Source organism: Mesoplodon mirus, assembly GCF_964341445.2.
Source record: "Mesoplodon mirus genome assembly, chromosome: 5".
NCBI classification, from domain to species: domain Eukaryota; kingdom Metazoa; phylum Chordata; class Mammalia; order Artiodactyla; family Ziphiidae; genus Mesoplodon; species Mesoplodon mirus.
The window spans coordinates 39,549,027-39,572,470 of NC_138980.1; the positions used below are offsets into that span (position 1 = coordinate 39,549,027).

A 23,444-nucleotide genomic window follows, 5' to 3' on the forward strand; every position below is an offset into this window, starting at 1 on the left:
GTGCCAGGTACAAAAGGCCACAAGGCCCAAACGTGGTGCAGCCCCTGCTGTCCAGCCCCCATCACCTCTCTCCTTGCCCACCGCATCCTTGAGGTTCCGTGAATCCCAAAGTCCCGCCTGCCACAGGGCCTTTGCTCTTGCCGTTACCTCTGCCCCAGGTGTCCTCACTTCAAATAGTCCCATAGCTAGTTCCTTTTTTTTTTTTTTCTGGCCGCACTGCCAGCATGTGGGATCTTAGTTCCCTGACCAGGGATCGGAACCCGTGCCCCCAGCAGTGGAAGCGCGGATTCCTAACCCCTGGACCGCCAGGGAATTCCCAGCTAGTTCCTTATTGTCAGGTCTCTACACAAAGGTCACACCTGCTCAGAGAGGCTTTCCCTGAGAACACGGTAGCAGCCCAACTCCTCACCTCCTTACATACTTTATTTTCTCTGTAGCATGATCACTACTTGACATTCTATTAGATACTTATTGAATATCTGTTTACTGTCACTCTCGAATATTGGCTTTGCTAGGGATCTTTGTTCTATTCATAACTGAGTGCCTCATTGGGACCTGGCACATAGTAGTTGCTCAATAAATGTTGACCACGTCAATAAAAACAGCCAGGGGTTTGGAGACACACAGTCTGAGATCCTCGTGTGCTGTGTCTCTCCCCAAAGAGCTTCTCCATGCTGGGCACTTGTGGTGGTGTGGGGGGGACAGGGCGTATCACGGTCAAGAACAGAGAGGTGGTGACCTTGGACCTCTGAAGTCATGGTCCAGTAGGGGATATGAATGTGAATGAAATAACCCTGGACCAGTACAGAGGTGAAACTTCTGGTAGGTTCTAAGAGAGAGATGAGCAAAGAGCTGAACTAGAGCCTGACGTGGGGTGGGAGGGGGGGTGTCCATTTTAGGCTGGGTGGTCAAGGAAGGGGTCTCTGAAGATGTGGTGTTGGGGCAGAGCCCATCCCCACTCCAGTGATGCGAAGGCAGCAGCTACAGGAGACCTGGGGGAGGGTGTTCTGAGGCCAAGCAAGGGGGGGAACTGAATGAGTCAGGGATCCAAGGGCTGAGGAATCTGGACCCAAGCCTTCCCCACAGGCTCACTCAGGAGAGTCAAAGGGGGTCTCAGAGGGGCTCGCCTTCCCAGGGCCAGTGGACCTGCAGGCCTCACTCACCCCTCACAGCAGGGACCACCCCTGCCCACTCTGCATCTCACCCATCCTTGATGCCCCCCTCCCCCCACCCCAGTGAGTAGTGGTAGCCTCTGTGTCCCAGCAACAGGGGTAGAGCTCAGCGTCTCCCATGTGGCTTTTGGCTTCAGGTTGGGGACACACTTTGGTGGGGTTAGAGGGGGGACACAGTAGGGACTGGTGTGTGGAAGGATGCAGGACGGGGACATTCTGTAGGCAAGGGTGGGGCTGCCAGATGAAGGGCCCACTTGTGTGTGTATCACCGTGGGCCAACTTGTGCCACCTATGTGTCTTGCATGTGTGTCTGTATCGTGCATGTGTATGTGTCCTGTGTGTATATCAACTCGTGTGTCTATCGGTGGATGTGCGTCTGTCAATGTCTTGCTGTCTTGCGTGTGGTCTGTGTGTCTCGTGATTGTCGGCACATATGTGTCTGCTGATGCGTCTCTGGCCGTGCCGCGAGGCATGTGGGATCTTAGTTCCCTGACCAGGGATTGAACCTGTGCCCCCTGCAGTGGAAGCACGGAGTCTTAACCACTGGACCCCCGGGGAAGGCCCACTGTGTGTATCTTTCTGAACGTGTGGTCTGTCTCTGCATGTGGTGGCTGTCGCCCTGTATGGGGTGCTGTAATGAATGTGGCTAATTCCCAGGTGGTGCCTGTCTACATGACTGTGTGTGTCCCTCAGAACCCCACTGAGAAAACTCCTCCCCCACATTCCTGGGCCGGGGCAGGGGCGGGGAGGGGAGAGGCGGGTGACGGGCGCGCAAGGTGGGATCTGGAAGTCACAGGGCCCCTTATCTGAGTAGTTCTGCTCTTTATTTTCACTGCTATTCACAGTATGAGTTTCACAGCCATGAGCATTTCCGGAGGGGGTGAGGTGCTCAGCCAAGCCTGGCTGAAGCAGGGGCCAAGGAGGGGGCCAGTGACCCCCTGAGCCAGGAGCTCTGGGGCCTGAGGCCTGGGTCTTCCACCTGGGGTCTCTGAATGGGGAGGGGGCAGAGAGGAGGCAGGCTGGACCCCTCAAGACTCAAGCTCTTTCCCCTAGGAGGCCTTCAGCCCATTCTTCCCCTGGAGAAACTGAGGCAGGACAGGCTCGGCTGGGTGAGGAAGGGCTTACCCTTCCTGAGTTGGGACTGGGTGGGGACCCAGCGACACCCCACATCTGCCACACAACCTCTTGGGCTGGACACTTTTCCTGGGCACCAGCCAGCAGCTGGAGCACCGGGTGCCATATTTCTTGTACCTGGGATGGGGGTGCAAGAAACCAACATTCAGCAGGCAGCAGGGGCCCAGAAATCACCACGAGTGAGCCACGTTCCCCAAGGGGTGGGTGTTTTCTCTTCCCCAAACCCCACACTGGCTAAGCATGGACTGATGTGAGGACCCCACCCCAAATCCCTCCTCCATTTTGAGGACCTGATACCACAGGCATTGCAGAGGGGGGTCCCATCTTCGGCATCTCTCCAGAGTGGGGTCCTCTGGGTCCTACAGGAAGCACAGCGTCGGGGCCCTGAAAGGGAAGAGGCCAAAGGGCAAGGGTCAGAGGCCAAGAGTCCGAGCTCAGGAGGCCTGTGTGGGGTGGGCATTTTGGGGGTGGGTGGGGTCCCTGTGAAGGCCCCACCCAGCTCTGGGCCAGCCCCGGCGTTGCCAGATCTAAGACAGAGGGAAAGCCAAGAAGGGAGACAGATGGCAAAGCTCAGCAGAGGAAGAAGCCGGGGGTGTGGGTGACTCAGCCTGAGTGGAGGGGGATGCTGAGACTCCTCCTGGATGGGTCTAAATAGGGAAGCGGGATGGGGAGAAAGACAAGGAAGAAATGAAACCCCCAAGTATTTATAGCTCTCAAGTCTCCAGGACTCACCCAGAGCCTCGCTGCCTCCTGCGTTGGCCTCTGGGCCTCTGGCAGGGCCTGGCGGGGGACCCTGAGAGCGGGTGCTGCAGGCCAGGCTGGGGAGTAGACAAGGTGTTAGCACCGAGGGTCTGTCTGTATGCTGTACCAGACAGCCCCCAATTGAAGATTTACGATCAGGCAACCCCCAAGGGGAGGCATCTGATGTCTGAAAGGCCTGGCCTTGCACCTCATTAATATCACAGACATAATCATTTGAAAAGACAGTAAGCCTGGGGCCAGCCTGCCAGGTTTGTTTTTGTTTTGTTTTGCTCTTTTTTTTTTTTTTTGGCTGCCACAAGCGGCTTGTGGGAATTTAGTTCCCCGACCATGGATTGAACCCGGGCCCATGGCAGTGAAAGTCCACGTCCTAACCCCTGGACCGCCAGGGAATTCCCCAGCCTGCCAGGTTGAAAGCTCAGCTCTCCCACATCCTTGCCGTGTGACCAAGGACAAGAGATCTCATCCTCTGTGCCTCAGTTTCTGCATCTGTAAAGTGTGCCTCACAGGGTTCAGCAAGCCCATACACACCAAGTGCTACCTGTTACCTCTATTACTGTTGTCATGTCTGACAAACGGTAGCTACTATCATTGCTTGGAAAACCAACAGAAGCAGCAGCCCCGGGTATGGTCAGGCCTCTTAAGAGGAGACCCGGGCTCAGACCTGGATGTGACCGGCTCATAGCAGCAGGGACAGGGACTGACACCAGCCTGAGGTCTCGCCCAGAGCTGGGGCCATTTGTAAGGCAGGGCTGAGGTGGGAGTCCATGACGGCATTCCTGGGAGCACCTGCCCTCGGGCCTCTGCACTGTTACCACTATTACTTGCATAAAGGGTGCCCTCGCCCAGGCCAGCCCCTACCTGTAGGTGGGTATGATCTGTAGGCTGGAATCTGGCTTTATCTGAAACTTCAGGGTCACCCCCTCGAACCGGGGGTCCACTTTCTCGGCGCCCCGCTGGGGTTTCGACTGCTTCCGGGGTCTCCTCTGTGGCTGGGCTGAAGAGGCCGGGGGAGCCACTCGGGGCCCCAGGCTGGGGCTCTGCTGGCTGATTGGGGTCAGCATGTTCTTGGCATCCTTGGCCAGAGGTAGGGCTCCCAGAGTCTCCAGGGCCTTCGGCTCCCAGCAGGGCCCTAGGGCCTGGGTGTCCCAGGTGGCGGGCTGGGCCAGCCCCTCTGCTGTCTCCTGGGGGAAGTGCAGGGCGGTGACCGAGTCCTGGTGTGCAGGCCAGAAGGACCTGGGGACAAGGGGCAGTGTGGTCACCCCACTCCCTGGGCGGCACCTACATGAGTCTCAGGCACAGGGGGCAAGGAGAACTGTATAGCCTCTGGCCCCCATATGACTCCAAGTATCCCTGGGGATCAGGACCTCTTCCTTGTAAGTACCAGTAACTAACATTTTGACCCCTGAGTAACCCCAGGAACCAGAGGTCATGATCCCTTGACCACTGGGCCAGGTTGGGGGAAGGGCCGCTCCTTAACGCACCTGCCACTGGGTCTGAGGCATCCTGGGGTCCTTGGCGCCTGCTGGGTGGCGAGTTCCGGGGGCGGTTCGGGGTCCAGACAGGGCGGCGCCAGCAGCTCTCGAAGCAGCGTCAAGTCCGGGTCTGGCTCGGCCTCCATTGTGCCCCAGCCCTTACCCACTTCCCAAATCTCGCCCGGCCCCGCCCACGCCAGGCCCACCCGATGAGCCCCACCTGCTTGGGGCGGGGGCGCTTCTGGCCCTGGGTGCAAGGAGCTCCACCTGAGGAGGGCGGGGCCGTGGGATCCGGCGCCTCTGGCCGGCAATATTGGGTACCGGCTTCGAAGCCTCCACCCTCAGGCCAGCCTCCGTCCCTCTCTCCCTTCCGACTCTGCTCAGGTGGCCTGATCACCCCTTGCGGCCACGAGCAGCCTGGACCCCTCCAAATCACTCCGCGGCTGAGGGGCGGGGCGTTGCCACGCTGATCCTCAGGCTCGCGGACCCTCACTACGAGGCCTCTTTCTCAGTTTCCCGCTGGCTCATCACCATCGTGGGAACGGAAAGCTGGAGGCCTGGAAGTTGCAGTTGTAGACCCCAGGGCCTGTACTCCCCCCCGCACCCCCCGCAAGGACACTCAAGATGCTAGAAGTCTGTGAGACGGTTTTATTATCTCTCCGGTTAGATTCCACCCCTATCCACACCCCCATTCTCAGGGGTTTAGGGGAGGCTGCCCCAACAGGGGCCCTGTCCCCACCAGAGCCTGGACGTGGGATCTCTCTGAAGCGGGGGTTCTGGCCTTCCGGTTGCTTCCGCCATCTTTCCCGGGCCCGTCCCGTGCTCTGGGCGGGGCTGGCAACTTGGCTATTCCTCCAGTCCTGGCCCTGGGGCCGTGAGTGTCTGGGACCATCCAGCTGCCTGTGTCAGTGGGGCTTGGGGACGTGGCCATCCACGTAGAAGTTCCTGGTGATCTTGGGCAGGGTGAATTCAGCTCCTTCCAGCTCAGGTGTCAGCACAATCTGGCAGCCCAGCCGGGAGTTCTCTTGGAGGAGGGGGGCCATGTCCAGCATGTCGTCCTCCCTGGGGCAAGGGGGGCAGCGATTATTAATGGGTCCGGGGTAGTGGCCAGAAAGGAAGCTCTCCTGCCAGCAGCCGGAGCAGGGAGAAAAGCTGGGGCTGCCCTCTGCTGCTGCCGGGGTGGAACTCTGGACATCCGGAATGCAAAGGCTCAGCAACCAAGCCCTGCAGCTCAGAGCTGGGAGGGGCCACCCTGCTCACCTCTCGTCAGGAGGAGGCAGAAGGTCCAGGTGGTCCTCGCTCACATACACGTGGCAGGTGGAGCACGCCAGGGAGGCTTCACAGGCCCCTGGGGGCAGCAAGTGAGGGAGCATTGGTAAGGGGAGTGGTCAGGCAGGTGCCATTCAGTGAAGGACATAAAGGAGAATCCCCTTGTTTCTTTATTATTATTATTATTATTATTATTTTTGGCCACACCACATGGCTTGGGAATCTTATTTCCCCGACCAGGGATCAAACCCAGGTCCACGGCAGTGAGAGCCAAGTCTAAACCGCTGGACCACCAGGGAATTCCCAAGAATCCCTTCGTTTTACCACTCGACCCTCATTTCTCCCTCCCGGGCCTGCAGGCCCACTGTGGGCACCCTCCACCCTGTCATTGACTTAGCTGGCTGTTCCCGACCTGCACATAGTTTTTGCAAAAGGATGCCCGGGGTTTCCCCCAAACTCCCCAGCAGGCTGAGGACCAGGCTGGATACCTGGAACTGTTAATGAGCGTGGACCTGACTTCAGTGTAGCTGAGAGGGGACAGGCCAGGCAGGTTTCCTGTAGCCTGTGGGACCTTGCTGCGACCCTGCCACTGTGCTGGGCTTCCCTGCTGCTGCTGAAGGAGGGACCGGCTCACTCAGCATCTAATGCTGCAGCAGGGGAAGGGGTTAGGGAATAAGGGTTGGAAGATGGAGAGTCTGGGATTTCCTGCTTGCCCCTGGACACATTCCCAACCTTCTGATTGATCACTGGGAACTGTGCTCTGGAATAATGTTCCTCCTGGCCTAAAGCCTTCTAAAGGGTTTTTATAGCTAGAATAAAATCCAAACTCCTCCACTCAGTCCTTGAGATGCTTCCACCCCCGCACTCACCCACTTCAGCCACACCGGCCCCCTCACTCAACTCCTCCATGCCAAGCTCATCCCTACCACAGGACCTCTGCATCTTCCATACTCTTGATCTGGAATGCTCTTCTCTCCACTCTTTCCATGGCTACGTCCTTGTTGTCTTTGGGGACTCAACTGTCCTCCAAGTGCCCCATTTCTTGTCCTTCCCCTGACCCTTGTTATCTCTTTAATAATTTCTGGACAGTATTTATCACAGTGTGAAATTACCATCATAATTTCTGGGTTTACCTGTGCTCTGCCAACCTGTCCTCTTCTCTCTGTACTCAGCACTGAGCCTGGCAGGTTGTAGATGCTCGAGACATACTTGTTATAAGTGAACGGGACAGAATTCTCTTTTCTCTTCCAGACATGTCGGACAATAAGGGTGGTGCTACAAGGCAGCCTCCTGAGCCAGCAGACCATCCCTGTGGGCTATGGTGACTAATTTGCCCACCCTTCCAGTCTCTGGGGAAGAAACTGTCTGGGCCTCGAAACTGCCAGTATTTCCCAGGCATCTCTTCCTCAGCCCTCTTTCCCAACTCATTAGCGTCCTTACCCCATGAGACAGGGATTGTCTAATGTAATCGTCCCAGCTACTCACTGCACACCAACTATATGCCAGGTACTACAAACTACACATGAGATCTGTTTAATCCTCACAGCAACCTGGTGAGATAGGAACTAAATTATCCAATTTTATAGATGAGGCCGAGAGATGCTAAGGACCTTGCTCAGGGTCACACAGTTGGCAACAGCAAAATCTGAACACAGGCCACTTGCCTTGAAAATTCATGTTCTAATCTCTGTCATGAACTGCCAATCACTGGATTCCAGAACAGAACTTGAGGTAGGTTTGCTATGACCCCCACGCCCCCCCGCCCACATTCCTACAACTCTCCCCGTCTAATGATTAAATCAGCTCCTTCTTACATACACTCAACAGCTAGCTCTGTACACTTTTTAAAAGACTGCTCTTCCCAGTTGCTCATGATATAATTACATGTTTATGCATGGGATTATTGTCCCTATCAGGTTGAAACTGGTGTGAAATGACACGGGCCTTATCTGTTTTTTACATTGCTACCTGGCACACAGTAAGTGTTCAATATTCATAGAAGAGCAGCACAGATTAGTGGCTAAAATAGTCTGGGTTTGCTTGAATCTAGTTTTGCCACTTACCTGAACTTGGACCAGGTCTGCTCAACCTGGGGCTCAGTTTCCTCACCTATAAGATAGGATAATATTCTCCCCTACTGCATAAAGTTTTCATGGAATAGATTCAATCAGTTAATATGTGTTAACAGGCTTAAAGTAATGTCTGCTATTATTGTATTTCCTCTAACAAATACTGATTTAATACCTGTTACATCTAAATACAATGACAGGCAACAGATAAGTGTGAACAAGGCAAACAGGGTTTCTGATCTGATTCTGGGGAGAGATGGCAAAGAAGGAAACAAAACAATGAGAAGTGCTATGCAGAGAATAAAACACACTGAGATGACAGTTATCGGGGCATGGGGACTTTAGTTGGACCGAGGGGGATAAGACTGTCAGGAAGATGACATTTACATCAGGACCTGAAGGATGAGAAGGAGCCAGAAGATCTGGTGGGAAAGCACTTCTGATGGAACGGCAAATGCGAAGGCCTTGAGGCAGGCATGAACTGGGCTGTTTGAAGAAGAGCAAGAAGCCAGTGTGGCTAGAAGAGAGGGAGGAAAAAGGAAGAGAATACAAGCTCCTGGAGGGCAGGAGTTTTAGTAACCTTTAGCAAATGCTCAATAAATAACTGCTGAATGAATGAAGGTTAAAAGGCAGGGAGTGAGACTGTGGTGAGGAGTCTGAAGTTTACCATGTTTGGTGGGAAGCCATGCAGGGTTAAGTAGTGGAGAATCATATCTGACTTATGGTTTTTTTTAAACGAATGAATAAGGGCCTCCCCAGTTCCCTGTGCCCGGCTCCCACCTTCCAGATCCACCCCATGGCGCTGGGCCAGGTAGAGAACATTGTCCCCGACTCTGCCGCTCACCGGAATCCGTTGGCCTGACCGGTCTACGAACACCACGTTCACCCTGGGGACAGATCGGGGTGCAGATGACGAACTGGATGATGGGCACAGGGACCAGGTGGAATCTAGGATTAGGGAGTCGAGTTTGGGGCTCGATGGACAGGGGAATAGGGTGATACAGAAGGGGGACCCAGGGATGAGGTTGTAGGGCAAGGTGGGGACCGCAGAAACCTCGTGAAATTAGTAATAGGGGACCTGGCTCCCACACTCACACGTCCCCGGGCCGCTCGGGGCCGCCAGCTTCTTCCTCCCCCGCCGGGCGCGAGCCTAGAAAACACGGTTGGGTGAGCAGCCATGCCGCGCCCGGCCGGCGTCCAATGGGTTAACGCTGCCCGCCCGAAGCGCCCCAGGTACCTGTCGCCCGGAACTTCTTGGCTATCGCAGGCGCCGCCGCCTCCCAGGACCCCCAAAAGCCCCCGGGTCGGCACCACCAGGCACCCCTGGCAGCCCGCAGCAGGAACCCAGCATTCACGCCTCCCCAGGCCACGGAGGCGGCCATGACAGGCATCATGTGACGCGGAGACTAAGCATGCGCCGTGGCTCACACGAGAGGGAAGGGCCCCTAATTGCCCGAATATAAGCGCTGACATTTTTGCGTGGGGGCGTGCGACAGAGGTGAGTCCAGGAGGAGGCTGCCAGAGTGAGGAGCCGGGCAGGCTCGGCTGCACCAAGACCTGCAGGGCTTTCCCAGACCTCCCACCAGGCCCACTGTTATCCCAAGAACCAGACAGGTCTGCTTTCTTTAAAACCATTTACTTACAAACTTTAATTCAGCAAAGGTCTGTGTGAGAAGACTGGGGAGAGGACATCCCCCCCCGCCCGGAGTGGATGTGGACCCCCAGAGTCAGGGGAGGGAAGCTGGTGGCCCAGCCGGCCAGGACCAGGGCCCAGGGTCACCTCAGGCTGACATGTCCTGCTGGTGGGCAGGGGCAGAGCTTATTGGCATGTTGTTGAATTTTCTAGCACTGGGCCAAAGGGAGGCCAGCTCCGGGTGATCTGGCCTGGGGATGAAGAGGCGGAGCTATCTTCAACATGGAAGAAACAGCAGAGGCTCAGTGAGATGCACAATGCCTGACAGACAGACAGCAGGGGGACCAATTTAAGCTGGCAGAGAAAGCCCATCCCTGCACCTAAGCCTGAGCAGGAGGACTGGTGGGACTGGTTTGCCAAGACCAAGGCTTTGGCCTTCTGCTGTCCCCACGATGGGGGACCGCGGGTAGAGAGGCCCAATCCCCAGGCCAGAGCCATTTGGTCCTGAGTCAAGCTTCCGGAGCTCAGCATCTGAGAGGCTCTGGCCAGCGGGGCCTGGGGCCTGGAGCCTGGCTTTTAAGGCATCAGAAGGCGAGGGGGCTGTGGTAGGGGGTGGGGGACCCGGACCTGGAGTACAGCTCAGAGAGGGCAGGCAGGGGCAGGAGACAGCCATGCCTGCAGCAGTTGTGAGAAACAGAAAAAAGGGCTGAGCCATTTCAAACTGAAAAGTGTGGAATGGAGGCCCAGACACGCTGGGCCAGGAAGGAATCAGAGCTGGGGGGTCGTCCTGGATTGTTTAAAAAATAATAAAAATTAGAAAAGGAAACCAAAGTCAGCTGTCAAAGTTAAAAAAGGGGGACAGTCTCTGATCCTCACGGGAGGTCAGGGAAACCTCCAAGGCACTCGAAAGGCCAAGATACAGAAGCGACGAGGCAGGAGAGAACTCCCAGAGAGACGAACACAGGCGGACACAGGGGTGGGGAGAGAGAGCAGGCCATGGCCTCTCCCTCTTAAGGCTGCAGGGTTTCCACACTGGGAGCAGGCCAGAGGTGCAAAGTGGCTCCCAGACGCCCCTACATTCCTTGGGCTCCTGCTGGTTGGTCAGCAAAGTCTTTCAGAGATTTTTCTATTACCGAAAGGAAAAAAAAAAAAAGCAAAATAACACAAGACAAAACACCAGAAAACCCAAAAGCGATTTGGTGCAGGCCCTTGAGCATCTCCAGCACTGGCCCCTTAGAAAATCCTCTTGCGCTTCAGGTAGGAATCTGCGTAGTGGCCTCCAAGGCCCTGGGAGTGCTGGCCCACGTAGCTGCCTTCTGGGCTAGGCTCGGGCGAGGGCAGCAGGTGGGCGAAGCTGCGTTTCTGGCCACCCAGTGGGGTCTGGAGACAGAGGGGAAGGGGTAGCGGGTCAGGGGCCACCCAGGGGCCACCAATCCCCAGCCGAGTGTCCCCACCCCTTGCCCGTACCTTCAGCAAGTGGCTGTGGCCATTGGGCCCAGGGCCGAGGCCCAGGAGCCCTTCTCCAGAGCCCAGTGGGGAGGAGCCGACCACCTGGGAGAAATGGGAGAGATGTGGGATGGGAAAGCCAGCAGCCCCCAGAGCAGAGGCAAGGGTGTCAGGTTCAAATCTTGCTGCTGCCACTTACTAGCTATGAGACTGGGGTCAGATTACTTCATCTCTCTGGGCCTCAGTTTCTTCATCTGTGGATTGAGGCTATACCACCCACACCCTGGGCTGCCGGGGGAGGAAGTGAGAGGCCAAGAAGCCTGGGCAATACTGGGTATAAGACACACAGGCTCAGGGAGAATGGCTTGTTTCAGCTCGGCCCTGAGCAAAACTGACCCCTGCCACCACCCTGGCCTTGGCGCTGAAGGTCACAGGGCCTCGTGCATCCTGGCTGTCCCTGGGGACCTGTGCTCAGTCAGGGAGGCTCCTCACCTTGTTAAGGTGGCTCTGCTTGAGACCAGCCTGCAGGCCGCTGGTGAAGTAGGAAGTGGGTGAGCCCGAATAGAAGTGGGAGAGGGGCCCACCGCCACCTCCGCCACCCCGCTCGCCAAAGCCACTGGGTGGGGGGGACATCTGCAGAGAGGGGGCTGGCTGAGTAAGACGGATCATTGCAGTATCACCCCTTCTATCCCCCAAACAACTCTGGGCTTTGGCCAATACGACAGTGGTGTGACAATGCCAGCAGAGGGGCCTGCCCTCCCTTCCTCCTCCGGGGACCCCCCCTCCAGGGAACCACATGCATGAGCACAGGGGGGCCTGCTGGAGGATGAGCTCCATGTGGAGCAGATAAATCACTACAGCTGAGGCTCTTCCCCAGCCTACTGACTGCAAAGAACTGCCCACCCACCACCCCACAGAATGGTGAGAAATAATAAAATATTTGCTGTTCTAAGTCACAAAGTGGTGGAATTGCTTGTTATGCAGCAAAAGCTAACTGATACACCCAGGAGGTAGGGTGGACAAGGCAGCTCTTACTTTGTGTCGGCTGGGTCCATGAGGCCCGAGGGTTGGCTCCCGTGGGTGGGAGAAGAGCCGCCGAGGTCCCACATCCTGAATGAAAGTGGGAGAAGCACATTGGGTTGGGGTCTGTAACCAACCTCACCCTTGATTCAATTCCACAGCACAGCTGTCACCGGGGAAGTCAGCCCCCTCCAGGAGAGGGCAAACTCTAGTGTATGAGGGCAAACTCAGCCAGCAGGGTGGGGCAGTGAGACAGAATAGGTACCCAGTTCCAGGGGGGTGACTGTACCTGGACCCCAGAGGGCTGTGAGAGTGTGTGGCCCCAGTGGGGCCAGGGGTTTGGAGTTTTCAAGGCAAGCAGGCCATCCAGGTTGTGTGAACTCCTGTGGTTTTTTTATGTTGGCACTGGCATTTATTTCAGTTATTTTTTTTAAAACCCACTGTGGGCCAAACACAACACACGTGGCCAGCCTGCAACGTCTGGCCTAGAGGAAGTTGGAATCATAGAAGGAGCAGCTCTCCAGGGACAGAGACATGAATCGCAGAGGGGAGGAAGGGGAGAAGGACAGAGAGACAGAGAGGAGGCTGAGCCCTGTCTCTAAGGAGAAGCAGAAGTGTGGCTGCAGGCCTCTCGGGAGAGAAAAACTGACTGACAGGAAGCAGGGTTTGATGATGTGCAGAGACAAACAGACAAGAGACTTAAGGGCAGGGACCGTGTCCAGCACGTTCCCCGCTGTCTCCCTAACGCTTGGCCTGGCACAATCAGTACTAGAGAAATGTCGGTTTGGAGAGTGACCTGCTCCCAAGGGACAAAGGGCCACAGCAGCCAGCCTTTGGGAGGGCTGCCCACAGGGCGGCCAGGTACTTACTGAGGGGTAGTCGAAGCCATAGCTGTCGGGCAGCCCTGGATCGGGGGGCAGGCGGGCGCTGGTGAGGGGGCTGAGCAGGCGGGACTTGAGCTGGAAAGCTTTGCTGCTGCCACCACCTCCAGGGGCCGGGGGGTTAGGCAGGGGGCCCTCAGCTGGGCGGCGGCTTCTCCCAGCGCCTCCCCAGCCCCGGGCCTCCTTACCCGCCAGATTGCTGGCTGGGAGCAGGCTGTGTAGGTTCAGGTAGGGATTCAGGGGGATCCGGAAGTCCTTGGGAGGCTCCCCCAGCAGCGAGACCTGTGGCAGGAGGACCGGGCTCACGAGGGCCCCTGGCAGGGGGACCCTCACAAGGCAGGGGGCTGGAATGGTGCTGGGTGCAGGCGGGGCCTTACCCCAGTGGGTGTTGGCAAAGGCCCACTGTCCTTCTGCAGGCCTCTGAGACCAGTGCCTCGAAGCCCCACAGGAGCAGGGGGTGGAGTGAGTTGGGGTGCTGGGGGACCCAGGCCCATGGGTTCCCGGTCACCCCCAGAGGGGCCAAGCAGTGGCGGCAGCAGGGGCGGTGGCTTCCCTCGCCGGGGCGGCAGCTCCGGGGGCAGGCCCCCTCCTACAGAGAGAAGGAGGTGGGCGTCAGCAGCCCGACCACACAGGCCCCCTCCTCCCAGGGCCCTACAGCCTCCATTGGACCAGGGCCAGCAGCCGGGGGGCAACTATGTGCTGGACACTGAGCAGGGCCCTCAAAGTGCATCAATTCCCAGATGTTCATGGCTCCCCAGGGAGGTGCGCACCCACGCACTCAACTGACAGGTGAGGACACTGAGACCCAGAGGGGTTAGGTCACTTGCCCAAAGCTGCACAGCTGGGAATTTACCACGCCCAGTGAGGAAAGGGGCCCAGGAAGGGGAAGTGGGGTGGGGCCCACAGAGATGGGGAGGAGCAGGGTCTGCATTACCTGCAGACAGCTCCCCGAGGAGGGGGCTGGCCGGCTGGGCCCCAGGCTGGAGGGTGCCTAGGGGAGAGTCTCCCAGGATCCCGGGTTTCTAGGGACAGAGCACAATCAGCTGGAGGCGAGGGCAGTGGGTCACAACGCCCAGCACACCGAGACTCCAGCCCACAGCCAATCACAGACAGACACACAGGGTGTCTCCCAATGTCTGTGACAGCCTGGCCATCACCCACCCAGCCGATAGTGACCAAGGCCTCCTGCATGCCAGGGCCTGCCCGAGGTGCTGGGGAGACCCAGGGAACACGGACCATGCGCAGTGGGTCAGAGCCTGTCACCCACACTGTCAATTACTGTGAAACATCCACACTGTGACAGTCCTCCTTTGGCACCCACCATCTCACACCCAGCCCCCTTGCTGATTATCTCGGAAGCACAGCGTCTTAACACGCACAACACCACATCGACTTCAGGCACACAGCGTGTGACAGCCACATATGGATTCAGTCACTCTTAGCTACACAGGGCCCAAGCCCACAACCTTACCTTCTGTCAGTTACCATCAGACACATCTGCACCACTGACTTGGCCCCAGTGAATCAAACCAGACAGGGGAGGGAGTGAGTGAGTGAGTGAGTGAGTGTGTGTGTGTGTGTGTTGAGGGGGCGGGGATGAGGGGCCCCTCTACTCCCCTGTGCGGCCTCAGCTTTGACTGAGTCACTTCCTGAGTCCTGAGCACCTACGACAGGCCAGGCCCCATAATGGGCCCCAGGGACACAGCCTGATGGTCCGCAACCCCACTGATGGTGAACCACCCGTTGGTGGGTACAAGTGGTGTTGGAAACGGAATGACGAGGGGCTGTGGGATGTGAGTGGGGAGGGAGCCCGTGGCCCATGGCCTGCTGTTACCTTCTGACTCTGGGTCTGCAGGGCGAGCTGCAGCAGCGCTGTGGACAGGGCGGGCCCATTGAGCAGCGGCATGGCCGGGGGTGCCCCCAGGAGGCCTAGGGGGAGACCCAGAAAATGGGAGGCGGGCCCTGGGTGGAACCCCCCATCAATTAAACACAGTCCAGGCCTGTGGAGAGCAGGAAACTGAAGCTGCCAGAGGGTAACTGACAACCAAAGAAAAGGGCCTGGGAGTTGAGTCCCCCCAGGAGGGGACGGTCCCTCCCCCCACCACCCTGCCTCCCTGCAGGCTGCCCTGCTCCCCCTGCAAGGGGCTCAGGGCACCAGCTCCCTCGGGGGAGCATCACTCTCATCCCAGCCCCTGCTCATGGGCTCATGTCACTCGAAGCTCAGGTGGGAATGGTTGCGGGAGGTGCCTGGTTCTGAGAGCGCTTGGCCCCTGCTTGCCTTACCCTGCTTGCCACCCGCGCCACCGTGGAGCAGGGGGTTGAGCAGCAGCTGGAGGGAAGCGGAGGGCCCCAGGTTGTTGAGCAGCTGCAGGATGTTGGGCTCAGGCAGGAGCCCTTTGCCCCGATTGAGTGCCTGCAGAAAGGAATAGAGAAGCAGCTCAGGGCCCTGCCTGGCCACAGAGGGTGCCCGCCCGGTCCCCTGGCCCCCCCATCTCCACCCTCTGGGGCACCCTCCCTCTGGCACGTGCTCACCGTGGCCTGGGCAGCAATGAGCGCAGCCAGCATGCTGCGGCCAGGGGGCCCAGGAGCGCAGAAGGAGACGCGCAGGTGGCTGCCCCCCAGGGCCAGGCCGTCTGCCCGCTGCTGTGCCTCTTCCGCCATCTCCGCCGTCTCGTACTCCAGCACGGCGAAGCCCTTCAGCTGCCCGTCCTGGCCGTACGCCAGCTGGGGGTGGGGGCAGAGGCAGTCATAAGCACCTGGGTGGCAGTGACCACCATCACATGAAGTGACAACGGTGACCAGATGAGGATCCTGATGACAGTGACCCCCAGAGAGAATGGACTCAGGGCCCTGCACTGTCCTGTGCCTGGTTTCAGTGTTAGCTCGTCGAATCTTCTGAATGGCCCCAGGATGCTACATTCTGCCCATTTTTCAGAGGGGGCAACTGAGGCTCAGAGAGGTCAGCATGCCCCAGGTCACACTGGTTGGTGGGAGGGCAGAGCCAGGACCCACTCCACACGAGTCAACTCCCCCAGGCCTTGCGCCAGTGCCACTTTGGGACTTTGCCTGGGATTCCCGAGTACATGCTGCAGGGCTCAAAGAGGAGGGGCCAGCGGGAGAAGCAGGTTTGAAAGTGCAGCCCTGCCACAAACCTCAGCCCGAGGATGCAGGTGGGGCTGGGAAGGGCACACAGCCTGGTGGTGAGGCAGGTGGCCACCAAGCTCGGGTTTGAGGCTGGTGGTGCTGGGCTGGAGGGTGGAGTCACACAGCCAGTGAGTGGCGGGAACAGGGATGTGGTCACGAGCAGGCCAGAGAGGCCCCTTCACCCCCCTTGATGCAGTCATTTGATACTTTCGGCCCACAGCCCCCTCTCCAGACCCTGGGGCCAGATGTGTTCCAGGATTGAGGCTGTTTGGGAGATGAGAAAGGAGGGTGCCGCACACACCCTGTATTATGTATCAGTCACTCCCAGTGGGTTCTGAGGCGCCCTGGAAATCAAGCTCGTGAATAGCCCAGCAGCAAGTTGCAAAGACAAAGGCCACAGACACCCCCACGTCAGTTCAACTCAGGCTTTGCTGCCCAGTGAGCCTGCCCAACTCGGAACAAAACTCTTGGTTTTCAGGGTGTTGTAGGTGCTGGAATTGTGGGCTGGGGCTGTCTCAGGGCGAGCAGATACTGTGAGAGCACTCAGCTGGGCCCTGCGCGCCCATGGGCCAGATGCCACAGGCGCTACTTCAGCACACCCACTTTGCAGGTGAAGTAACTGAGGCTCAGAGAGGGGCAGTCCCTTGCCCAGGCCACAGAGCTGGAGCTGGGATCAGACAAGGCCAGGCAGAAGCCCTCAACAGGACTGGGCACCTTGGCGTGGCAATGGCTGTCCTGAGAACCAGTGCTGTTCCTCTTGGGTCCAGAATGTCGCATGGATGACTGCAGTGTGGTTTGGAGCAACGCACTGCCCGCCAGTAGGACATAGCACAGAGTTCATAAAATGGAATATGGCGCAGCTACAGGAGAAATGAGAAAGCTCTCATTTCTGAACATGGAAAGACGCCCAAGATAAAGTCAAACCAATGCAGGCATGGCAATATTTGAGTCAAGAAAAGGGGAATGCAGGAACATATATACGTATCCATTTGAAATGCATAATAAAATCTCACTGGAAGGACACACACAAACTTCCCTGAGAAGGGGCTGTAGGAAAAGACCCTGAGGAGCCAGGCGGGAGTCTTCACCGCAGGGCCCTTGTGGACATGCTAAATTTCGAAATGGGCCTGGACTGCCCATTCATAAAAACGAATCAAGTTGAAAAGGCTTTTTATAACACCCCAGGGTCTTGGGACACCTGCTTTATACACATCCATAGCATTCAAACATTTTTAAGCAACTTCGCAATAAAATGAAGCAATTAAGATACATAGGGACTTCCCTGTGGTCCAACAGTTGCGGCTCCGTGCTTCCTCTCCAGGGGGCACAGATTTGATCCCTGGTCAGGGAACTAGGATCCCACATGCCGCACGGCAGTAAATACATAAATAAAAATTATATATACATATAAAAAAAGATACATCAATTGGCCTGTGGATAACTGGCAAAGTGAACTGGACTGGGTCGCTGTGGGCTTTCCTTCACGATCTCCTCTTGATTATGTCAAAAATAAAACACCCCCCACATGGGCAGCAAACTCCCGTCGTGGGAGGCAGGGGCACCCAGTTGAGAGCAGGGGCCCCAGGGTCAGCTGCCTGATCTTGGCTCCCAGCCCACCGCTTACTGGCAGGCCAGCCTGCGGAGGCCACTGCACGTGCCCGTCCATGGCCCCCAGTTTCCTCATCTGTAAGATGGGCCCAGCCACTAGACCCACCTGGCAAGGTAGCGGTGGGGATTCAACAGTGTGCTCAGCAGGGGCGGGGAGGCTGTGGGCATGGGCCCAGCGCCCACTCTGAGTGCCCAGGCAGAGCAGGCTCGGGCCTTCAGCCCACCTCTAGAGAGCACTTCACCTTCGCCTCTGGCCAGGCCCGGCACCAAGGCCTGGATGTGCTTCTTCTCACAGTCACACTTGTCTCATCAGACAAATAGAGAAAGGGGTCAAAGAGCAACCAAGGCCACAAGGCTCCTAAATAGGGGGACCGAGGCTCACACCTCAACCTGCCTGACTCCCAAGCCCAACCTCCATTCAACCAGGATGCCCAGCATGACTGGGCTCCTCAGAGGCGGTCACCTCAAGGCCTGGGACTCAGCAGGTGCTCAGTAGACATCTGGTGAATGCCTAAGTAGAGGAATGCGTGAGTAGCCGTTTGCAATAACCTAGTCACAGAGCACGGCCAGACCCATTTTGAGATGGGGAAAGCAAGGCCCAGAGAGAGAACCTGTAGTTGGCCACAGCCCTACAATCTCCACACGAGAGGAGGTGGCTGCTAAGCTATATGTATATGTCATCTGTGTCCTGAGTCCCAAACAGGGCCTGGCACACAGTAGGTGTGCAGCAGAGGCAGCACTGAGCAAAGAGAGGGGCTCCTACCAGCACCAATTCCCCAGCACCAACACCCAAGGCCACAGAGCTGGGGTCTGAGCCCAGTACCAGCCTCCTCCAGGGTGGCCTGGGGTTCCAATGCTGGCTCTGCCACACCCTGGCTGTATGTCCTGGGGCATGTCAACTGACCTCTCCATGCCTCAGTGTCCCCACCTGAAGACGCGGATGACACCTGCCTCTCCAGGCTGTTACAGGATGGAGGGATTGCAGGTAAGCCCAGTGAGTGCTGAAGGAATGTCCACCCTGGGGGTCTGTGGGCACGACCACCTGGGAGCTCTCTGAGAGCTGGGTCTGGCCTATTCTCGCCCCACCGTGCCTGTCATGGGGCTAGACACCCTCACAGAAGGGCCCAAAAAGTGAGACTAGAATGAACCAGGGATTGTTTTGCTAAACCAACACATGAGTATTGAACCCCTTCTTACAGAGGAGGGAAACCAAGACTCAGAGAGTGAGTGAGTTGCCACAGAGCAGGGCTGGGATCTGGCCACGTCCAACTTCCTGACCTCAAGGCTTAAATGGACTATGGGCTCCTCCAGAGTAGCCTCCTTGATGCTGGGCCCGGGGCCTGGGACCCAGGAGGCGTGAGCACAGAAGTGGATGTGAACACAGGGTGAGCAGGCCTCACAGCCATTTTTTTTGAAGCCCAGCCACCTGGCTCCTAGGTGGGCTGTCATGCACTGCACCACGTGGCCTTCCTAACAAGAAGCCCCTTCAAAGTGGCATCGCTGCTGCCTTACTGAAATGGGACCCAGGAGACTGGAGAGAACACGTGACTCAAAGGGCTCCCTGAGGTGCTCTGGGCTTCGCATCTGCTCCCCGAGATCCCCGCACTGGGCACAGGGCTCACCTGGCAGAAGGTGGGTGTGTGGACGGCCGAGAGCGCCCGGCGCAGGGCATCCACATCACTGAAGCCGGGTGGCAGGCGGTCGACACAGAGGCAGCGGGAGTGGAGCAGGGAGGGCGTCAGCTGCCCGGCGTCTGTCCAGTGCACGTAGAGGGTGCGTGGGCCCAGTGGCTTGCCCAGCAGGTCCGACTTGGCGCGGGCGGCCGAGTCCTTCTTCATGTACTCGGCGAAGCCATAGCCCTTGGAGTGGCCGGTGCGCTCGCTGTAGACCAGGAAGCAGCGCTCCAGGCTGCCAAAGGGCCGCACCAGCTCCTCGAACTGCTGCTGCGTGAGGCTGGGGGGCAGGTTGGCCACGCACAGCAGGGCGTCCGTGGGCTGCAGCTGCACCGACAGCTCGCGCTCCCGCAGGCGGCTCTGGTGGAAGGCGCTGATGGCGGCCTCGGCCTGCTCCCCGTTCAGCAGGGTCACGAAAGCTGCGGCGGGAGGGAGTGTGGGTCAGTGGGGCCCCCGAGGGCCTGCCCCTCCACCCCATGGTCGCCCGCACCGACCCCCCTCCAAACCACATGTGACCTCAGAACACCGAACAGCCAGGACATCACAGGCACCAGCTAAATGGAACAGTCGCCAGCCTTGAGCAACAATAGCCAGCGCCTCCTTGCAACCCACGGTGACACTCACCTACTGGGAGCCTGGCCCCGTCCTAAGAACTACATGTGTAACTCGGGTGACACACAGGGTAGTGGTTAAGCATGTGGTCACTGGAGCCTGGGTTTCAACTCTAGCCCCCGAGTGGCTTTGAGGTCTATTCCCTTGTCTGTCAAACGGGAGTAACTTACTCCTCACAAACACTATTTTTCCAGCAATGAAATGGGCCCAGAGCAGTGCCCTGCCCAAGTGTCTGGACTTGAACCCAGGCAGGCCGGCTCCCAGGCACCCAGTTTTTCAGGTGTTTTAATACGTTTGGCTTCACGGCCAATTCCAACAGGTCATGTCCAATTTGCTGGTAAGAAAACCGAAGCTGAGGAGGGTAAATCATTTGCCTACGGCCATAGAGTGAGGACAGACCAGGACTAGAACCCAGGTCCATTTGCCTCCAGGGCCCAAGACCTTAAGCAGTACTCCAGCCCACCAGCTAGGTCTCGAGGGGTCACCAGTCCTCAGTTCCTTCTCACCCATGTTATAGTTCACAGGCAAAGGCCCTGGCTGCTTTAACACCTGGCACAATGCCTTGTGGGCACAGACACCCACCGAGAGCCTCCCATGTAGGGGGCCACGGCTGACAAGACCTGTCCCTGTTCTCATAGAACTGACCACCCCATGCAGGAGGCAGGTGAGTAGGCTGGCAGCGACAGCCTAGGGTGGTCGGTGCTATGATGGGTGGGGGAGGGTGCGCTCAGGGCATTGTGAGGAGCTGCCTGATGCCAGCTGGACGGAAGAGGAGACAGCTAAGAACAGTGGCAGAGGGAACAGCCTGGAAGCTTAGGCACCTGAGGAGATGGTGAGGCTGAGGCACATCCTTGCAAGGTAGTATCAGGAGAAGCCTCAGACAGGTTTTGAGGAGAGAGAAGAATGATCAGGGTTAGGACCAGGTATGATCAGATTTGCAGTCAGATCAGAGCTGGAGGTCTGGGGAAAGGCAAGCAGGGGAGTAAAATCGTGGAGGCAGAGAGGCCAGAGGGAGGCTGCCATTTCGGCAGAGATGTACCCTAGGTCCAGCGCAGGACAGACTGTTGCCCCAATCTGTCCCTCATCTTGGGCGCCCATCGTGGGGCATCCTTGATGTTCCTCTTCCAGGCTACCCAGCAGATACCTGGGCACTGGGTACCCATTCCCAAGCCATCCCCCCAGCCGGCCAGTCACCCACGCCTGTCTGGTGTTCTCCTTCAACTCCTCCAGAACAACTGGTGCCCCTCCATTCTCTTGGCTTCCTTCTGGTCCACATCCCCTCCATCGCTGCTGAATGTTGGGCCTGAAGTTCATGAGACACTGGGCCAATATTCTCCCAGCTTCAGGGGCTGTCATCCCCTGCCCCTAGCCCACCCCACAGTCCCACAAACCTGTCCCTTTGTATTTGTCCACAAAGCAATACTTGAGCTCATAGTCGCCGAGCAGGTCATGCACCTCCTGTGGAGACAGAAGCCAAAGGACAGGGAATCACCAAAGGCTGAAGGGAGCAACCCAGTGCCACCTTCACGTGGACCAGCTATGAGGGCAGGTCAATTACTATCCCCATTTTACAAAGGAGGAAACTGAGTCTCAGAGCAGCTACTTGCCCAAGGCCATTGAGGCCATACCTGGCAGAGCTGGGATTCAGAGCTTAGCTGCAGATCCCATGCTTTTAACCAACACAATACACTCTTATTAGAGAGTCAGGTGTGTCTGAGTTCAAGTCCCAGCTCTGCATACACCCACAGGGAAGTTGTTTAACTCATCTGAACCTCGGCTTTCAAGACTGACTCTTTCCAACAACCTTGCAAATCAAGTATTAACAAATCCATTTTGTACATGTGGAAACTGAGGCTCAGAAAGGTGAAGAAAATTGTCACAGGTCATGCAGTTGGTCAGGGCAGCAGTGGGAATGCCACCCATGGGTACCTGACTGGGGACCCTGTTTACTTAATAAGCCCACATTGTGTGGCTTCATGTGCCTGCCCGTTCCCTCCTACTGGCAGGGCTGCCTTCTTGCAAGCCAGCTATGGGGGCAAGGCTCTGGGGCCTGCTTGTGCCAGACACACTGTGCACCCTGCAGGAGAGACAGCGTGTTCCCAGCTGAGAGATGGTGGGCACTAGAAGGATGGCTGACTCTAGAAACAAACCAGACTATGCTTAGGGGCGCCTGCCCCAGGCCTGTCCCCAAGTCACACTCCTCCCGACATTCCTAGGGCCCCACCAGCCATGTGACCACCCATGGGCAGAGAGAGCCAATGGCAGGTGTGTTGGTGGGCCAGAGACCAGAGATTCTCCACAGCAGGGACAAAGAACCCATTCCATCGCTGATGGGCAGGGCAGACCAGATGCAATCTTCCTGGGTTCAAAGAGCACTGGGAAGTCCTGCCCCATTTGGCCCCAACAGAAGAGCACCCTTGGCCAGATCAGCCAAGGTGGGGCTACGTGGAACAACGCCCCCCACCCTGCACTTTTCTGCAGGTCTGTGGCATGGGGACAGGAGGAGACTCCATTTTTCCAAATTAATCCCGAGGCTACTGGGGAAAAAAGACCCCAGAAGCTGCTACAACTTCCGGATCTACCTCTAAAAGGAGTTAATAAACGCTTGCTAGGAACAGGCATAGTCTAGTCAACCATGAAACTTATGGATATGAGGTCCCACCACTCCATGGTAGAGCAGGAAGCAACTGGCGTCCCAGTTTCCACAGTCCCAATCTGGCTGCCCATTCACAATCCCCCAACGTGGCCAAAGCTGCCCGCCCCCTTCCACTCCCCGCCCCCTTCAATCACTTGGTTTCGTCCAAGCCTGTGGTCGCCCCTAGCAACGTCCCCTCAATCAAGTTGGTTTCACCCTCCATCTCCGACCCCCCACATCCCGCTCTTGGTCTCTCCCGACCCCGCGTGGATCCCGCGCTTGGACTCTGCCTACGCCCCCCGGCCAGAGCGTTGGTGTCGCCCGGTGCCCCCCGCGCACGCGCACGGTGGTATTTCCCGCCACGCTCCCACAGGGCCCCCCCCCACACCTGGTTGGTCACGTCCCCCGGGAGGCCCCGGATCAGTATCTTGCGGCGGTTACGGAACTGGCGCTCGGTGTGTTCCAGGCGTTTCCGGATCTCCTCGGGATCTAGCGGCGGCAGTTCTTCAGGCGCCCGGCGCTCCGCGACATCATCAGCCTCAACCTCGGCCCCAGCCTCCGGGCTCAGCGGGGGCCGGTGAGTAACGGACACATCAGCCGCCATCTTGGGAAACCCGGCGCCTTCTGGGACCAGCGAGCCGAGGCGGAGCGGCATAGAGCGGCAACGAGGGCGCGTCCGCCGATTGGCCGAGAGAAGCCCCGCCTCCTTCCCGACTCCTCAGCCCATTGGGTAAGGCCCCGCCCTCCTCTCAGAGTTCAAGCCGCGTCTGGGCGCTACAGGCTCCGCCCTTTTCCGCTATCAAGGTGTCACTCAAAGGACGCGCGGAGCAGTGGGATGGCAAGCCACAGTGTGCGGATTTTAAAGCCTTTATTAGTGCGGAATTCGGGGATGCAGCCAAACCTCCGTATCATGG

General features: G+C 57.8%; 3 protein-coding genes across 6 annotated transcripts; all 3 read right to left on the minus strand.

The window, feature by feature from the left end:
- Positions 1–2,293: 2,293 nt before the first annotated feature.
- Positions 2,294–4,686, minus strand: ZGLP1 (zinc finger GATA like protein 1; the record flags this gene model as incomplete). The annotated part of the gene is made up of 5 exons (XM_082623935.1): positions 2,294–2,423; positions 2,597–2,690; positions 3,039–3,124; positions 3,927–4,301; positions 4,550–4,686. 5 exons carry the CDS (start codon positions 4,684–4,686, stop codon positions 2,294–2,296), a joined length of 822 nt encoding a protein of 273 aa, XP_082480061.1.
- A 488-nt stretch (positions 4,687–5,174) lies between these two features.
- On the minus strand, positions 5,175–9,288 carry FDX2 (ferredoxin 2). Of its 2 annotated transcripts, XM_082623944.1 has the most exons (6): positions 9,116–9,288; positions 8,974–9,028; positions 8,723–8,765; positions 7,873–7,918; positions 5,801–5,888; positions 5,175–5,602 (listed from the first exon to the last, which is right to left on the minus strand). In XM_082623944.1, the coding sequence occupies exons 1-6, from the start codon at positions 9,270–9,272 to the stop codon at positions 5,446–5,448; spliced, it is 546 nt and encodes a 181-aa protein (XP_082480070.1). In that variant the 5' UTR covers positions 9,273–9,288; the 3' UTR covers positions 5,175–5,445. The 2 variants fall into 2 exon arrangements, with proteins under 2 accessions (XP_082480070.1, XP_082480069.1); XM_082623943.1 differs by lacking the exon at positions 7,873–7,918 and having other exon boundaries at positions 8,659–8,765; positions 9,116–9,286.
- A 210-nt stretch (positions 9,289–9,498) lies between these two features.
- Positions 9,499–23,203, minus strand: RAVER1 (ribonucleoprotein, PTB binding 1). Of its 3 annotated transcripts, XM_082623926.1 has the most exons (13): positions 22,919–23,203; positions 21,287–21,353; positions 19,233–19,702; positions 15,391–15,582; positions 15,142–15,271; positions 14,693–14,787; positions 13,793–13,880; positions 13,236–13,447; positions 12,847–13,140; positions 11,993–12,067; positions 11,450–11,590; positions 10,979–11,062; positions 9,499–10,891 (listed from the first exon to the last, which is right to left on the minus strand). In XM_082623926.1, exons 1-13 carry the CDS (start codon positions 23,183–23,185, stop codon positions 10,745–10,747), a joined length of 2,262 nt encoding a protein of 753 aa, XP_082480052.1. In that variant the 5' UTR covers positions 23,186–23,203; the 3' UTR covers positions 9,499–10,744. The 3 variants fall into 3 exon arrangements, with proteins under 3 accessions (XP_082480052.1, XP_082480053.1, XP_082480054.1); XM_082623927.1 differs by lacking the exon at positions 11,450–11,590; XM_082623928.1 differs by lacking the exons at positions 13,236–13,447; positions 13,793–13,880.
- Between the last annotated feature and the right edge of the window lie 241 nt (positions 23,204–23,444).

Coding starts and splice junctions, on each gene's coding strand:
- FDX2 (XM_082623943.1), bottom strand. CDS start 9,272: ATGATGCCTGTCATGGCCGCCTCCGTGGCCTGGGGAGGCGTGAATGCT. Junction 9,029..9,115: donor CAAGAAGTTCCGGGCGACAG/GTACCTGGGGCG, acceptor CGTGTTTTCTAG/GCTCGCGCCCGGCGGGGGAG. Junction 8,766..8,973: donor CCCGAGCGGCCCGGGGACGT/GTGAGTGTGGGA, acceptor ATCTGTCCCCAG/GGTGAACGTGGTGTTCGTAG.
- RAVER1 (XM_082623926.1), bottom strand. CDS start 23,185: ATGCCGCTCCGCCTCGGCTCGCTGGTCCCAGAAGGCGCCGGGTTTCCC. Junction 19,703..21,286: donor GGACAAATACAAAGGGACAG/GTTTGTGGGACT, acceptor CTCCCGCCGCAG/CTTTCGTGACCCTGCTGAAC. Junction 13,881..14,692: donor TGCAGACCCAGAGTCAGAAG/GTAACAGCAGGC, acceptor CTCTGTCCCTAG/AAACCCGGGATCCTGGGAGA.